Source organism: Physeter macrocephalus, chromosome 11 (assembly GCF_002837175.3).
Source record: "Physeter macrocephalus isolate SW-GA chromosome 11, ASM283717v5, whole genome shotgun sequence".
Classification (NCBI taxonomy): Eukaryota; Metazoa; Chordata; class Mammalia; order Artiodactyla; family Physeteridae; genus Physeter; species Physeter macrocephalus.
In genome coordinates, this window is record NC_041224.1 from 43,112,125 (window position 1) to 43,128,784 (window position 16,660).

At 54.8% G+C, this 16,660-nt stretch overlaps 2 protein-coding genes across 4 annotated transcripts in view; one reads left to right on the top strand and one right to left on the bottom strand.

The window, feature by feature from the left end:
* Nucleotides 1–1,068: 1,068 nt before the first annotated feature.
* On the bottom strand, nt 1,069–2,955 carry HDDC3 (HD domain containing 3). Its single transcript, XM_007108349.2, has 4 exons — nt 2,789–2,955; nt 2,426–2,481; nt 2,078–2,318; nt 1,069–1,769 (listed from the first exon to the last, which is right to left on the bottom strand). The coding sequence occupies exons 1-4, from the start codon at nt 2,898–2,900 to the stop codon at nt 1,639–1,641; spliced, it is 540 nt and encodes a 179-aa protein (XP_007108411.1). The 5' UTR covers nt 2,901–2,955; the 3' UTR covers nt 1,069–1,638.
* A 2,228-nt stretch (nt 2,956–5,183) lies between these two features.
* The window catches only part of UNC45A (unc-45 myosin chaperone A), a 14,826-nt gene continuing 3,349 nt past the window's right edge, over nt 5,184–16,660 (top strand). Inside the window, exons 1-16 of one of the 3 annotated variants that reach the window (XM_007108351.4) lie at nt 5,184–5,270; nt 5,760–6,171; nt 6,397–6,558; nt 6,791–6,827; nt 7,126–7,301; nt 9,191–9,283; nt 9,793–9,960; nt 11,401–11,569; nt 11,823–11,993; nt 12,864–13,035; nt 13,787–14,087; nt 14,908–15,002; nt 15,221–15,362; nt 15,741–15,881; nt 16,084–16,211; nt 16,420–16,486. In XM_007108351.4, the coding sequence (XP_007108413.1) occupies nt 6,166–6,171; nt 6,397–6,558; nt 6,791–6,827; nt 7,126–7,301; nt 9,191–9,283; nt 9,793–9,960; nt 11,401–11,569; nt 11,823–11,993; nt 12,864–13,035; nt 13,787–14,087; nt 14,908–15,002; nt 15,221–15,362; nt 15,741–15,881; nt 16,084–16,211; nt 16,420–16,486 (2,028 nt within the window). In that variant the 5' untranslated portion in view covers nt 5,184–5,270; nt 5,760–6,165. Of the gene's footprint in view, nt 5,271–5,759; nt 6,217–6,396; nt 6,559–6,790; nt 6,828–7,125; nt 7,302–9,190; nt 9,284–9,792; nt 9,961–11,400; nt 11,570–11,822; nt 11,994–12,863; nt 13,036–13,786; nt 14,088–14,907; nt 15,003–15,220; nt 15,363–15,740; nt 15,882–16,083; nt 16,212–16,419; nt 16,487–16,660 lie in introns of those variants that run through there. The other 2 variants (XM_007108350.4, XM_055087924.1) reach the window with 2 other exon arrangements.

The following is a 16,660-nucleotide window of genomic DNA, read 5'->3' on the forward strand; positions in this document are numbered from 1 at the left end:
CAAGTAAACTGTGAAGCCCCTATAATCGGAGAGTTAGGGTAGTCATTTATTAACATTAATTTCCTGATGTTGATGGTTGTAGTTTGGTTTATACAGGAGAATTTCTTTGTCCAAATACTAAAGTACTTAGGGGTGATAGGCCATCAGGTCAGCAAGTTAATCTCAAATGGTTCAGGGGAAAAAGTTACTTATGTTGTACTTCCAACTTTTCCAAAAGTCTCTGATTATTTTTAAAAATTATTGAATAAAAAAAACATCCACTGTATTGGCTCAGATCAAACAGGTTATCTAGGGAGGCCAGACTCATAATCCAGATCCACTAGTCTCTTCAGACTTGATCTTTACTATGTCCAGTGTGGTTGGAGCTAACCTCAATTGTGGTCATTTTTGGTTAAAAAGGCCCAGCAGTGTGGCAAAAAGAGAGAGGGATTCTGGTCTTGTTGATCATTAACAAGTCTTCTCACCTCTGAGAGCTTCATATTTCATCTCAGTAAAATGAGAACAATAATCCCTACCCTGCCTATCTCATCTGGTTATTATAAAGAACAGATGAGGTAACACATGTGAAAAGGTTTTGTAAAACATCAAGCACCTCGTGACCACTAAGTGTCCTTTGACCTAACAACCTCCTCATCCCCACAGATGTACCCTTTTCAAGTGGGCTAATAGGCCTCAGCTGCTCAGCAGCGACCAAAAAACCGATCACTTGGGGATCCCTTCAGGCGGACACCTTGAAAAGCTCCGCCCCCTCACCCAGACCCCGCCCAACGCCGGGCTCCAAGGGTGGGTCAGTTCCCGGGCCACTTCCCGAAGCGCCCGGAAGTTCCTGTCGCTTAGCAACCAAAGGAACCCGAGATGTGATGACTGTGAAACTGGGGGTGGGCTGCAAACCTCGGCAAGTTTCCGTTGCAACCCGGGGTTTGAGGGACCCGCAGTCCCCCACCGGCCCTATCGTGTTGCTTCTGGGGACTCTCCCGTGCTCAGCAAGAGCTGCCGGTAAGCAGGTTGGCACTCCTTTCCAGTGTATCTGTCAACCCATCCAATTTTCTTAATGAGGAAGCCTACCAATTTTTGAATACCTGTGTGTCAGGCACGTCACATAATCCAACCCTGATAATTACACAACCTATCTTACTGATAAGGAAGCCAGTCTCCGAGGGGTTGAGGCCCTCAACCTGAGGGATCTCTCCCAGGGGCACACAATTGGAACCCTGCCCTACTGAAGGGCAGGTATCCCCCCCTCCCCCCATCGGTTCCCCATTGGGGAGGCTGGAGAAGGAGCAGCAGCGACTCAAAGCTTTATCCAAATGTTTTATTTTGCATAATGACTTTTGAACTAGCGTTTATATATAAGCCCAAGTCCCTGAGGGGCCAGAGATCCCACCATGCAATCAGACCCAAGGCCTGGAGAAGGGCAGTGAATGCATTAGAAATGGATGGGGCACATCATCCCACAATCTGGGGCTCAGCTTAGTTGGCAGATCTTCAGAATGAGAAAGGACACGTGTATTTGGTCTCTAATATCTGGGCTGAGCGAACCAGGGAGGAAGCTCGGGAGGCACCGAAAGGCTGAAGTATGAATCTTCTCTGGCCTGGGCAAGGATGGAGTCTGTGCCACTGGATGGCTCCAAATACTGCTCAGAGTTGCAGCCCCCGCTCCTTAAACAGCTGCTTTAGAGCATCTTCCAGCTGTTGGTTTGTCCCCTGAAGCCCCTTCACCACCTGTGCTGCCCACTCGAAGTATTCCTGGACTCGGTGTTCGGACCATCCTGCATAAGAATGGACAGAAAACTGCTCATGTTGACGTCCAGGAAGGCACTGGATTTTGCCCACTTCCTGGAGGGCTTGGTGCAGGGCTGTGAGATGAGTTCCTGATGGAAGGATTTGTTCTGAAAACTTCCCCCTTTGCCCAACTACTGCATTTCTAGTGTATGAAAGAAGATCAGAGTGGTCTACTAAGATTAGTCTAGGGAATTAACAAGAACACCCGGGCTTTTTTTCAGTGGAAGTGACCAAGCTGTGCCTTCAGAAGGTGGATACCCCTCCCCTTCCCCTCAGAGCAGGTGGAGGAGCATACCCTCTGGGGTGCAGCGATTCAGGTCCCTCAGATTGTACAGCTTGTCTGCCAGCTTCACCAGTTTAGCCCCAGGGCTGCTGTGGGGTGCCTGCTCCACCTGCAGCCGCTTTCTCTCCAGCTTGGGCAGAGTCTTGTCATCTGTTACCTCCTCCACCAGACGCCGCACTTGTGCCCCAAAGTGCAGCTCCACCTCATCCAGGGTGGTGTCTGTGTCCTCCACCGTGTCATGGAGCAGGGCTGCCTGGGGACAGGCTCCCACTCAGTCCTGTGATGCCTGCCAAGGGGAACCCAGAGCTGAATGGGGCCCCTGACCCGCACCCCAGCCTCCTAGCAGAGGAGGAAAGTTACCTGTAACACCACAATGTCAGAGATTCCTGCCTCGTGGGTCAGGATACGAGCCACACCTGACGGGGCAAAGCAGGAAGTCAGACAGGAGGGAGTCCCAGGGCGGTGTGTTGTGAATTTTGTAGAGCCAGATGTGGCCCCTCACTAGCTGGGTGACCTTGGGCAAGTCCTTTACTCTTTTTTGGTGTTCACTGTACAAAGGGAACAATCATGCCTACCGCCCCAGGTTGTGGTGAGTCACGAACAGTGCCTGGCACAAAGGCTGGTACGGACTAGGTGCTCGATGAGGTGCACGCCCTCCGCGTTCCCTTCCCGGTCCCCACCCCCTAGATGCTACAGCCGTTGCTCCCCCGGCGGCGCGCCCACCGATAGGGTGATTGATGTAGGGGGTCCCTTCGGGGTCCTTCCGCCGCTGCCATTGGTGCTTGCGAGCCGCGAAGTCAGCAGCCTCCAACAGCTGGGCCGCCTCGGAGCCCATCGCGCGGGCGACTTCGGCCCCAGGAGCCCAGGGAGCGTGGACCGAGCGTCCACAGCGCCCCCTAGCGCCGCGGAGGCCCAACGATTGTGGAGTCGACCCAGAAGAGTTTCTTTGCGGCTGACGTGAGGGCCCTGGGCGTGGGAAGCTGCCCTCAATATCGCAGCCCCTGGTTAAGTGAGCTTTGCTGAGGGTGCAAGAAGAATATGGTCTGGCTCTGGGAACCCACATCCTGGGGGAAGGAGGAAAACAGACAAGACATAAGACAGCAGCCTCACAGTGTGTCCAGGGCAGGAAGGCACAGGGGACTGGTAACTTGGAGGAAGGGCAATTCACCTAGCCTCTGGACCAGAGACAGCTTCTCCCAGGAGGGCCCTCTCCCGCCATGACAAAACAATTTTCAAGCTGTCGATGCTCTGAAAATTCTCAAAGCTCTCTAAAAATAGTTCTTGGGCTTCCCTGGTGGCCGCAGTGGTTAAGAATTTGCCTGCCAATGCAGGGGACATGGGTTCGAGCCCTGGTCCGGGAAGGTCCCACATGCCGCGGAGCAACTAAGCCCATGTGTCACAGCTGCTGAGCCTGCACTCTAGAGTCTGCGAGCCACAACTACTGAGCCCGCGTGCTACAACTACTGAGCCTGCATGCCTAGAGCCCGTGCTTCGAAACAAGAGAAGCCACCGCAATGAGAAGCCCACGCACCGCAACAAAGAGTAGCCCCCGGCTCGCCGCAACTAAAGAAAGCCCGCGTGCAGCAACGAAGATCCAACGCAGCCAAAAATAAAATAAAATAAATAAATTTATAAAAATAGTTCTCCCTGCAAGAATAGCCTGGTTGCTGTGGGCATGGGAGCCTCACCTTTGGGCCCAGAAGACCCTAGTGCTTAACCTTCTGGAAATTGGAGCCTGCACTGGGAGCCCTCCCTAACTGTTTCAGACTTAGGCTCCCAGGCAGCCGTGTTGTTTCTGCAGGAACTGTCTTCTTTGCTGTCAGGCGCTGGGAACAAAATCTGCATTTCTTTCTTGTGCCGTGAGGGTTCCTGCTTCAGTCCCCAGGCACTGCTGTGGGCCCCTTATGAGTGTTGTCACTGCTGTTCTGGGAGCATGACGTTGTTAGGCCTCAGTAGACACTGGAACAACAAAACACTGCTGGCTGGTGGCCTCTGGCCTTCTCGAGAAATTCCCTGTCTCAGCAGACAGCATCTGTGAAGTATGAGGTTTGGTAAGAGAGACCTGGAGACCCTGGAAGAGATTTTCTTGTGAAATGGGGTTGGCTGGTTGCTAAGTATACTCCAATCAGATTGGTAGCTTTTATACTTTGGTTGGTAGCTGGGGTCAATGAGAGCTCAAGGGAAAAGTTAATGAGAGCACTCACGCTTGCTTTTCAGCTAGTCTTGGTGGTTGCCATGACGCAGAAGTTAGAGAGGGAAGCTCCAAACGCTGGAACTGAGGTCTCTGGGGCCCGAAGTGGAACAATCAGAATTCCCATGGCTTCCATGGCAGCCTGAAAGTTTAGAGTGTATAGAGAGAAACATATTTGGTTCTTAATGCTTGTCTGTTCTTCAGGCTAATGGCTTAACTTCTCTCTCATTCCTCATTCGGTCTTCTAGCCTTCTGAGCCTTTTCGCCTTCAACTTAGAGAACCTTAGGCAGCTTGGAGCCACAATCCTCCCATTTTCCAATAGAAGATAGAAACTCAGTCACTTTCATCTCTCTCTAGAGGTCTGTGACAGAGAAGCTTCAGGTTTGTGTTAATGGTGCTTTGGGGCTTTGATTTTATTTCCTTACTGCCTGCAGCCATGGCTTAGAAATAGAGATGTTGGGATTTCTAGGACCAGGGCTGAGGTGGAGGTGACCTCTCATGGGCTTCCAGAGGAGGCCAGGCCCTTTGCTGACAGGCCTGTCTGTGGGGCTACTGCTGGTCTTCAGCTGGATGACGCTTGCCCAGCCGACCTCTCTCTCAGGTACAGCACTCTCCTCTGCCCAGCCCCACCTCCAGTACCCTACTCTTTTAGCAGGGTATAGTCTACTCTGGGGAGCTTGTGGGGAGGAAGGAAGCCTGCCCTTCTGATAATGGTTGATCCCTTTTATTCTCCAAAAGGGGTGGAGTGGGGTGTGGGTAGATCATTCCTGCCTGTCTCCAGCCCTCTTGCCCCTCCCTTCAGCTTTGGCCCATCATCCCCACTTGTGCTAGACCGCCTGGGATGCTGATGTCCATCGCTACCCCGGTTTCTTCTGTCCTCGGCTCTCTGATACCCCGGAGGAAGCCTACTGTTGCCACCTGCAGGCTGCAGGGAGCTCCTGCTGCACTCGGTCTGAATTTAAGGCCTTGCACCAGGTCAATCTCTCTGCCCTTCCGCCTCCTCCCGTCTTCAGGTGAGAACTCCAGCCCCAGAGCCACTGGCACACTGATGGGGTGTTCCAGGACCTGAGGCTCTGTTCCTAATTTCTGGGGTGGGAGGCTTGTAGCTTACAGACCAGTGGAGGGACAGATCTCAAACATAAAATCACGTAAATACATGATTACAAACAAATCTGTGAAGGAAAATTTCAGGGGGCTGTGAAAGCAGGTGACAGGGAGTCATTGTAGGTGTTGTGTGGTGGGTGGGGTGGGACGGGTGTCAATTCTGAGAGGATCTTGTATTCTGGATTACACGTATCATAGTCGGGGTTTTCAATACTGAATCTGTCCACGGATGGCTTCAGGGTACCTGTGAGCTCCCTGAATTTGTATTTTCAAATTCTACACTTTTCTGGGTAGGGAGTTCTGGGCTTTCTCCAGTCTCTCAGGGGCTCTAACCCACAGGCTGCAGTAGCAAGAGCGCGGCTTGGGCCAGCATCCTGATACTCTCCCCTCTCCCATAGGGGCCCGGGCCCGCTTCTAGCACTGGGCCTTTACAGCCTGCTGCTCGTGGCCCTGATGACTGCACAGCTCGTGCATTTCTGCCGCGGTCGGGGCCGAGATATGGGCCGGGACCTGGGCCGGGACCGGACCTGAGCAGCCACGGGCGCCCCTCTCGGTCCTCCGCCGCGCGCCCCCTGCCGGTCTCGGCGGGAACAGACTAAGCGCGCTTGGGGCTTCTCTGCGCCTGCGGACCCGGGCCGAGCGCCCTGCCCCTCTTCCCGGCGTGCTCTCGCCTTGGCCCCGCCCCTTCTCTACCACGGCCTCTGACGCAAGACTGGGGCGGGGCAGCCGACGGCGGATTCCCGAGTCTAGACCCACCCCTCTCCAGAGACTGCGCCTGCGCGCGCCTGGGACGTCCGCTGCGCGATGACCGTGAGTGGTCCAGGGACCCCCGAGCCCCGGCCCTCCGACCCCGGGGTGCGTACCCATCCCCCTGCGCCATCACCACTTCGCACTTGCTCTGCCCATTCTCGGGCCTCCTCCTCCCTCAATCTTGGCCCTCCATGGGACTCACCCGCGACCCCCAGGCTCCTTTGCCCCTAGCTCCCCGGCTCATCCTGAGCCCACCTCGGACGTTTCCACCCCTTCCCTCCACAGGCCAGCTCAGTGGAACAGTTGCGGAAGGATGGCAACGAGCTGTTCAAATGCGGGGACTACGAAGGCGCCTTGACGGCCTACACCCAAGCCCTGGGTCTGGGCGCAACGCCCCAGGACCAGGCCATTCTGCACCGGAACCGGGCCGCCTGCCACCTCAAGCTGGTGAGCGAGCCGGCTGCTCTTCCCCTGGCCAGCCCGGACCCCTGTTTGCGCACCTCGCCGCTGCTTGGGCCCCGACTGGACATTCGCCTTCTCAGGCCACCCGCACTTGTTACACGTCTTTTGGGTCTCTAGGTGGTGGGGGAACCTGGTGACTAAGGAAAACAACTTTGTTGCCCAGTTGTGCCCGAAAAAGGAGATGACCAGCCTCTCAGGCCCGTTCTTTCTCTTGCAGGAAGATTACGACAAAGCCGAAACCGAGGCATCCAAAGGTAGGGGAATGTGGCACTTGTGTGGAGCTGTGGGACTTCTGGGGTGGGCAAGGATTCTGGGACCACTGCACCGTCACTTTCTCCTCCTTCTTTCACCCCTGAAACACATCTGCCTTTTTTCTTTCCCGCTTCCCGGGGCATTTCCTTTTCCGCAGCTACCCTCACCTTTTCTGAGGCTGAAGTACTGAGCCCCACGTCCGTCCCCCCACCTTTCTCTGCCCCTCGAGATCTTTCCCTGCTGCTCTTGCCTGGAGATGGTGGCCTCATGGGTGCTGACAGAGCTCCTGTTTGTGCTCAGCCATTGAAAAGGACGGTGGGGATGTCAAAGCACTTTACCGGCGGAGCCAAGCCCTAGAGAAGCTAGGCCGCCTCGACCAGGCCGTCCTTGACCTGCAGAGATGTGTGAGCCTGGAGCCCAAGAACAAAGTTTTCCAGGAGGCCCTGCGGAACATCGCGGGCCAGATTCAGGAGAAGGTGTGTGAGTAATTGAGAGAGCGAGGCATTGATCAGTGGTAGAGGGGCACTGGTAAATGGATCTGGATCAAGTGTGTAAACACAGGTCTCTGGAAGGGGGATGCTGATGGTAAATGACCTTATAGAATGATGCTCAACCTTGCCAGTGATTACGTAAAAGCAAATTAAAAGAACAGCAAGGTGCTGTTCTTTTCGGTGGTCTGTTTGGCAAACATTTAAAGTTTGTACATGTTGCTAGAAGGAGGGAGACACACTTAAGGGGTGAGGTTGCGGGAGGACGTGGGCTCGTTCATGACTGCTGGAGGGGGTGCAAATTGGTACAGCTCCTTTGGAGAGTCCTTTAGCATATCTTTTTTTTTTTAAACATTTTTATTGGAGTGTAATTGCTTTACAATGCTGTGTTAGTTTCTGCTTTATAACAAAGTGAATCGGTTATACATATGCATATGTTCCAATATTTCTTTCCTCTTGCGTCTCCCTAGCATATCTCTTAAAATTTTAAATGAGCATGTCCTGTGATTCAGTATGTTTACTTCTTGCTATCTCCCCTAGAGAAGCCTTGCCCGTGTACACAAACAGGTGTGTGTATGTTTGTTTTAGCCTTGTTTGTAGTAATGAAAAATTGGAACTTGCCTGCGTTCCAGTTAAGTAGGGCAATGGCTAAATAAACTGAGTGACATCCTTACTACAGATTCCTACATTGTAGTTACTAAGAATAGGCAGATCAACACATGTGGACCTGGAAAGCTGACACTTGTTAAGTGAAAAAAAAGCAAAATATATAATAACGTATAGTATGATACCGTTTACGTTAAAATGATCCCCCCTCCAAATGCACTCAAAATAAGACCATGTTTTTTCCACGGGTACAGTTGGGTATGTAAACACAAAAGAAAAATATTTTAAAAGACGTGCATCAAAATGATGACAGTGTGACTGCTAGGGAAAGGAACAGGATTGAGAGGGCTTTTCAAAAGAGATTTTGCTTCATCTGGTTGTTTTTTTAAATAGACATTGTGTGATACACATATTTAAAAATTAATTTAGGAGAAAATAATCTAAAGATTGTCATGAACTATTATCAAGCTTGAATTAGCCAGGTAATTTGGTGTTAAAATGCTGACCCAGTGGAAGCAAGTAATATGATGGCAAACACCTTATCAAAAGGTTGAGATCTGGGAAAGCAGACTATTTTACTCTCAGTGTCAGCTCTGTCTGATCAGCTGGGGCTGCTTAGAACCCTGTGTTGAGAAGGATTAGGAAGCAGGTTGCCTGGGCCTAGGAGAAGAACGTGTTGTGACATGAACCACGTCTGCCATGGCTGCAGGAGGGGAAGCGGGGAGCGGCACACATGCTAGGCATGTGCTGCTATCCACGCCCAGGACCCTAGGGAGGGAGAGGGCCTAGGATGAGCTTGGTCATTCAGATTATTTTTTAAAAAACATCAAAAAGAGAATCCTTGACTTAAAAGGCGTGTCAGCAGCTACCTCATGACTTGCTGGCTCCCTTGCAGGAGGTATAAATGCTGGTTCAGTGCCATGGGCAGTGCACCCAGGCTGCCACAACATACATGGCCCCCTGGGAGTGGGTTGCCTCATGGCTAACAGGACGCCACCCCTTCTGAATGGCCCTGCCTTCAGCATCAGTGCTGCCCCCGCTGCCCAAGTGGGAAATAGAGAAGAAAATAGCTGCGGGGAGTTTGGGAGAAGCTGCCAGGCAAGTCTCTTCCTGCCCAAGGTAGCTTGGTGCAAAGCCGAAGCCCAGGCATCCTTCTGTGCTTCCCAGAGTCAGGAGCCAGGCCCTGGGAGGAGCGGGAGAGAGCAAAGAGGGAATGTGTTGTCTCCGGTCAAGAGAGGCAGTTCCTCCCATGCTTTGCTGATTTGTCGTAGGTGAGATACATGTCTTCGACGGATGCCAAAGTGGAGCAGATGTTTCAGATATTATTGGACCCACAAGAAAAAGGCACTGAGAAAAAGCAAAAGGTATGGAACCGTGTGAGTGGGAGCTGAACTCCCCCAGTGTTGCCCATCCGTCCCTGTGTGCTGATGTTGGCCCTGGGAGCCCCTGCTGGCCTGGCCTGCTGCACGTCGCTCCTTAGATCGGGCAGCTGGGTTCACAGAGCCTGGGTGGGAGCTCAGAGGGCCTGGGGCCTAAGTGTGAGCCAGGGAGAGGGAACCAGTGTTCCCGAAGCACCTTGTTGATGCTTAGGTCCTGTGCTAGGAGTTGGGTGTACAGAGGTGACTGAGGCACTGTTTCTGCCCTTCAGGCTTTGCCAGGGACTCAGGACTCCATTTATTCTAACTCTCAATGCCAAGAGCAAGCTCTTTTTTCTACTTACAGAAGAGGAAGATGAAGTTCACCGAGGTTAAGTTTATGGCCAAGGTCACTCAGCTGCTAAGTGGAAGCAGTGAGGTCCAGAGCTCAGGGCGTCTACTCGCCCTACCCCGTGCCGTGTACAGTGTTCACATTATGTGCACTTCCTTTGACGCAGGCGTCTCAGAACCTGGTGGTGCTGGCCCGGGAGGATGCTGGAGCTGAGAAGATCTTCCGGAGCAACGGGGTTCAGCTTTTGCAGCGCCTGCTGGACACGGGAGAGCCCGACCTGATGCTGGCGGCCCTGCGCACACTAGTCGGCATTTGCTCTGAACACCAGTCACGGGTGTGTGGGGCGAAGGGTCTGTCCATCCACTCTTGGCAAAATATAAGGAGATATTTAACGAGAGGCAAAATTAAAATGACACAAGAAGACCAACATGATTTGGGACAAAGTGCGGCCAAGAAAGAGCAAAAGCAGCCCACTGACACCCTGAGCACTTTTCTTTTTTCATGTGTTTTATTTTTGGCTGCGTTGGGTCTTTGTTGCTGTGCACGGGCTTTCCCTAGGTGCGGCGAGCAGGGGCTACTCTTCGTTGCGGTGCGCGGGCTTCTTATTGTGGTGGCTTCTCTTGTTGCGGAGCACGGGCTCTAGGCGCGCGGGCTTCAGTAGTTGTGGCTTGTGGGCTTCAGAGCACAGTCTCAGTAGTTGTGACGCGGGCTTAACTGCTCTGTGGCATGTGGGATATTCCCGAACCAGGGAACTCTCCCGCAGCAGATCGCAGAGACACCTGGTCATTGATCCCCTCATTGTCCGTGTGGTAAAAGCAAGCTGCATGCGAAGAACAGGGCACCTGTCCTTCCCTCACCATCAAGCTGACATTTCCCTTGGACAAGGGTCCTCACGGTGCTTGATGTGGTCAGTGATGTGACCCACAGCATCTTTACCATCGAGACCAGATATGTAGGGCAGGACCCTGAGATGGTTCTCAGTGTAGACTGTGGGTGTCCTGCACAGACAGTTCAGCAAGTACAGCCCTGCCCCAGGCCGGTGTCACAAAGTCCATGCTCTGGCTCTTGCCTGAACTGACTGGACCTAGGGAACAGGGACTTGACCCTTGGTTGCTTTTAGAGGAGCCCACAGTTCCTAGATTAGGGGTGGAAATGTGAAACATTCTATGAACACTTCAGGCCAAGATCGGGCTCTATTTCTGCGTCTCCCAGGACTAGGAACGGGAAAGCCACGTGAATTCCGCCTGCCTCCTCCAGCCTTCCTGCCCATCCCTGTTGTGAATGAGGATGGACCCAAGTAGACCTTCAGGGTTTTTCCAGCTCAGAAATGGGCGCAGAGGCCTTGTGGTTCGTTCCATGTTTGTCCACATCCCCAGGATGTAGACAGAACCTCAGGGTTGGTATCAGGGAGGAATGAGGTGTCCCTGGGCCGGGTAGTCAGGTAGCTTTGTCCAGGCTATGTTTCTCCTTCCTGGGGAGACACAAACCAAAGCAGCTGCCTTCAGAGCTACAGTATTCCTTGTCTTCTCTGATTGGAGCCGAGGAGAGAGAGAGTGTGGCAGTCCCCTGGAATGATTCTTTAGGAAGCCCTTCCAACAAGATAATCCTGGCATTGCCCTGGCCTCACCCTCAGCAGGCCCACTTTGCTTTCACGGGAGCTGCTCTTTCACCCACATGTTTTCTCCCCTCTGGCCACCCTCTCTGACCCCCAGTTAGGGATCTCCACGGCTGCCCTTCACCAACTGGAAGCTCTGCCCACTTCTCTCCCACCCAGACAGTGGCGACCCTGAGCGTGCTGGGAACTCGGAGGGTGGTCTCCATCCTCGGCGTGGAAAACCAGGCCGTGTCCCTGGCTGCCTGCCACCTGTTGCAGGTTATGTTTGATGCCCTCAAGGAAGGCGTCAAGAAGGGCTTCCGTGGCAAAGAAGGCGCCATCATCGTGGGTGAGTGGAAGCAAGTCTGTGTCCTGTGGGTGTGGCTCTCGTGGGGAGGAAGGGGCTGAGCCAGCCAGGCCAGCTGCAGCCGCAGGGTGTTCAGGAATACAGCTTGTTGACAGTATTTTACTCGAGGTTCTAAGTAGCCAGGGCGCCTCTGGGGAAGGCTGGAAACCAGCGCTCAGGCTGCAGGTCCCCTCTCCCTACCAGGGAAGTTGGGCCTAGGCCACTGGAAAGCCCACTAATGTCTTCTTGTTGCCAGACCCCGCCCGGGAGCTGAAGGTCCTCATCAGTAACCTCTTGGAGCTACTGACTGAGGTGGGGGTCTCGGGCCAAGGCCGAGACAGTGCCCTGACCCTCCTGATTAAAGTGGTGCCCCGGAAGTCTCCTAAGGACCCCAACAACAGCCTCACACTCTGGGTTATCGACCAAGGTAGGTGATAGAGTCTTAAAAAGAGAAAGGGAATTCCCTGGTGGTCCAGCGGTTAGGACTCTGTGCTTTCACTGCTGAGGGCCTGCGTTCGATCCCTGCTCGGGGAACTAAGATCCTGCAAGCCGCTGTGGCATGGCATATAAGTAAATAAATAAATAGGTAGGTAGATAGATAAATAAATACAGAGAGACAGAGAAAGATCAAGTGTGTGTTGCATCTTGCTCGGGTAGCTGGGCCTGCTCGTCTCCAGGAGGGATTGCACCCAGCGTGTGTCTGCACTGAAGTGCATGCGGCCTGCGCTGTACCCTTAGGGAACATTGGACCCTTCAGCCGCGTTCGTGTGCACGTGCACGCACATCGAGCAGGCCCACGAGCAGGTTAACAGGGAGGCCAGGTCAGCTTTCTGTATCTGAAGTTTTTTTCAATGAGTGTGTGTTACTTCTATATGCAGAGAAAAAATTCTTCAAGTTTAATATATAAGTTCATACTGCTCTTTTCTCTTAAAAGATAAATTAGGAAAGGTTGGCAAAGTCCCAGCCTGAGTTCATCTGTTGGGTACTCTTCTTTTCTTGTTATCCCAATTATCCTATGAGGCGTGGATGTTGTTTTCCTCTTCAGTTTTACAGATGAGGAACCTCCAAACCCTACAGCATTCACCCCCATGGGCAGGGCCTGCATGCAGACCTTACTTCTGAGGTCCTTCCCTGACCCCACGCCTGCCCCCAGCCCACCGGCTTCTGTGAGCCTGTCTGCACTCTGACCTCGTGCAAGAGTGGTCCTGCCTTTGCATGCATCTCCCAGGAAACCTCTTCCCTTTGCTTATAGGGGTTGGAACTCATGTTCTGCTGTCTAAATAGGGTATTTTCTCAGGTCTGAAAAAGATTCTGGAGGTGGGGGGCTCCGTGCAGGACCCTCCCGGGGAGCTCACGGTGACAGCAAACAGCCGCATGAGCGCCTCCATTCTCCTCAGCAAGCTCTACGATGACCTGAAGTGTGATGCTGAGAGGGAGAATTTCCACCGACTCTGTGAAAACTACATCAAGTAAGGGAAGCCTCCTATTGCCAGGGTTCCTGCGAAAGTTCTGACTCTTTGGGGAGGGACAGCAGTGAAAGGTTTCCCACAAGGAGAGCAGCCTTGGGGAGGACTAGCAGGGGCCAGACAGGGTGGTCCCAAGGGCCACATCTTGTTCCAGAGTGACCTCCCCAGGGACATTTTTTCTCAGATCAGTTCTCTAGTGCAACAAATGTCCTCAAGCACGTGTTGTTCACTGAGCACTTACTGTGTGTCCGTTCTGAAACGGCAGTGCAGCATGACAGTCCTTAAGGAGTTCACAGCTAGGAGAAGATAAGTCAGGAAATAAGCAGCACAAGTTCAGATCTTAGTACAGGGAAGGAGACAAACAGGGTGGTGTGAGTGAGAGTGACCTACATTAGGTGGCATGTCATCAGGGGAGGCTCGAATGAAAGCCTCGATAAAGAATGCCAGCGACTGCCATCCAGAGGATATCTTAGTCTTCCCATTGGCAGCTTTTCTTTTCTTTTTCTTCTTCTTTTTTTTTTTTGGCTGCACCGCGCGGCTTATGGAATCTTAGTTCCCCGACCAGGGATCAAACCCAGGCCCCCGGCAGTGAAAGCCCAGAATCCTAACCACTGGACCACCAGGGAATTCGGCAGCATTTCTTGCTGTTGCTGCCCAAGTAACTGCAGACACCCGGCCAGTGGAGGGGAAGGGAGGGAAGGAGAGTCCCCTTATGCTGGCTTTGATGTGACAGCTGCCACCCTGTACCCCTCAGGAGCTGGTTTGAGGGCCAAGGGCTGGCTGGGAAGCTGCGGGCCCTCCAGACGGTGTCCTGCCTCCTGCAGGGCCCGTGTGACGCTGGCAACCGGGCCCTGGAGCTGAATGGCGTCATGGAGAGTGTGATCGCTCTGTGTGCCTCGGAGCAGGAGGAGGAGCAGCTGGTGGCCGTGGAGGCCCTGATCCACGCGGCCGGCAAGGCCAAGCGGGCCTCGTTTATCACGGCCAACGGCGTCTCACTGCTGAAGGACCTGTACAGGCGCGGCGAGAAGGACAGCATCCGCATCCGGGCGCTGGTGGTGAGATGGGCGGGCCTGGGCTGGGCAAGCAGGCAGCCAGGCAGGGGCCCCGGGCTGGCTGGTGTCTCAGGGTGCAACCCCAGCACACGCTGGGTGACGGTATGGGACGTGCAGGGCGTGCAGGGCCTTGTTGAGGCCGGAGGCAGGGGCCCTGGCTCCTGCTACAACAGGGCTCATAGTCGGGTCAGGGAGATGAGCCTCGTACAGAGAGGACACCTGAGAATGCAGGGCGGCCCGGGCTGGCCACTGTGGGCAGTGTGAGCGGCTCCAGGAGGAGACGGTGGAGGACACGCTGGGCAGGCGGGTCAGAGGGCTGTGTGGACAGGCTGGGCCGGCAGGCGGCCCCAGGAGTGGGTGGTGTGGGGACCACCTGGCCTCCCTGAGCCTGTTGCAGCCCTGCACCTTGAGGAAGCTGGTCCTCCTCCTTGGAGCACTTAGTCCTGGGTTTCTCCATTCCGTGAGGATCCTGGCCTGGGCTGAGGTACCCGTCTTCTCCCCACATGGATCTTAGCTCCATCTGTAAAGAGCTTCCTTTTATGACATGGAAAGGAACAGCACATCCCAGTGCAGATCGGGAGGGGTTGGGGCCCAGGCCAGCACGGTGGTCAATATGTCAGTCTCTACCAGATGCCATGTCACGTGGCCACCCCACTAGGTGATTTTGCTGCCCGGTGTTCCAGGTGGTAACCTGGTATGGCGGTGTGCATGGCCTCCAGAGAACCTGGCAGAGTGCCCGGGGGGGGAGCCCACGCCAGCTGTGGAGGAACCCTGCTCTGCCTCCGTGCCTCGGCCAACAGCTGGTTCTCGCCTCTTCCACCAGGGACTCTGTAAGCTCGGCTCGGCTGGAGGGACCGACTTTAGCATGAAGCAGTTTGCTGAAGGTTCCACGCTCAAACTGGCCAAGCAGTGTCGAAAGTGAGTCATTTAGCACCTGTCAGCCAGACCTCAAAAGAGGAGGGTGGGGCCTCCTCACTGCCCTGTCCTCCCCCAGGCAGACCCTCCTGCGCTGCTGCGTGAACTACTTCTGTCTGTGGCGGGGATGCCCCAGCCCCTGGCTTTTCCCCCTTGGTCCTGGTGTGCCCCTCCTGTCCCCCCACTTTTCTAATGGGCATCCGTGCCGTGCATGCCCCCAGGTGGCTGTGCAATGACCAGATCGATGCGGGCACTCGGCGCTGGGCGGTGGAGGGTCTGGCCTACCTTACCTTCGATGCCGACGTGAAGGAGGAGTTTGTGGAGGATGAGGCTGCGCTGAAGGCTCTGTTCCAGCTCAGCAAGGTAGCTCCATGGGTTCCTGCAGTCGTCCGGGGACACTGTCTAGGATTAGAGCTTATGGGGCTTTCTTGGCAGGTCTTGGCCAATGGCTTTTGTGACCCCATAGAGGCGGGGCTGGTAGCCCGAGTGGCTGCTCTGTGTGGCCTGGGCATACTGGCCTGCACCAGCAGGGTCGGAAAGGACGATCCCTTAGGAGGAGTTGGGGTGGTCAAGTGTGTGAGCTCCCTAAGTCTGGGGCCACCCTGGGGCCTGGGCGTTCCCAGAGTCATCCTGGTGCCCGCGTGGTCCAGCCAAGGGTAGAACTGGGAGCCTGGGCAGCGCTTATCCTGGTGCTGCTCTTCCCCCCGGGATGGCTGCTGATGGCCCCTCTGCCCCCGGCAGTCCGAGGAGAGGTCGGTGCTCTTTGCGGTGGCCTCGGTGCTGGTGAACTGCACCAATAGCTACGACTGCGAGGAGCCGGACCCCAAGATGGTGGAGCTGGCCAAGTATGCCAAGCAGCACGTGCCCGAGCAGCACCCCAAGGTGAGGGGGCTGCTAGGAGGGGCTTGGGGGCCTCCGTGTCATTGGGGCCAGTTGACCCGAGACATCCACAGCAGATGAGCCTTCTGTTTAAGCGGGTTTCTTTCCCTTTGTTTTCGTGTTCATCAATTTGTGCCGTGAGGAAGGTTCCCCTTTCCCTGCCTAATCAGCCGAGGCCCCTGTGCTCAGCTGCCTCCTCCCCCAGGACAAACCGAGTTTCGTGCGGGCTCGGGTTAAGAAGCTGCTGGCCGCTGGTGTGGTGTCGGCCATGACGTGCATGGTGAAGACCGAGAGCCCTGTGCTGACCAGTTCCTGCAGGGAGCTGCTCTCCAGGTGAGCCTGCCCCAGCTACACCAGACCTGCTGCAGCCCGTCAGCCTCCAGGCTGCTGATGGAACTACAGCGGGAGCAGGTCCTGGTGCCATGGGCCCCTAGGAGCAGGGGGCCACCCACATGGCGCCCTTCCTTTGCTGAGCCCAGGAGTGGAGGGTCTGCCTGTCAGAGCCCGAGCCTGCCCGTCCAGCACAGCCTTCTCCCCACAGGGTCTTCCTGGCTTTGGTGGAGGAGTTCGAGGACCGCGGCACCGTGGTTGCTCAGGGAGGGGGCAAGGTAAGCGGGCTTACAGACTCCTTCCCGATGGCGTATAAAACATCACTGAATGGGGCTTCCCTGGTGGCGCAGTGGTTGAGAGTCCGCCTGCTGATGCAGGGGACACGGGTTCGTGCCCCGGTCCGGGAAGATCCCACATGCCGCGGAGCGGCTGGACCCGTGAGCCATGGCCGC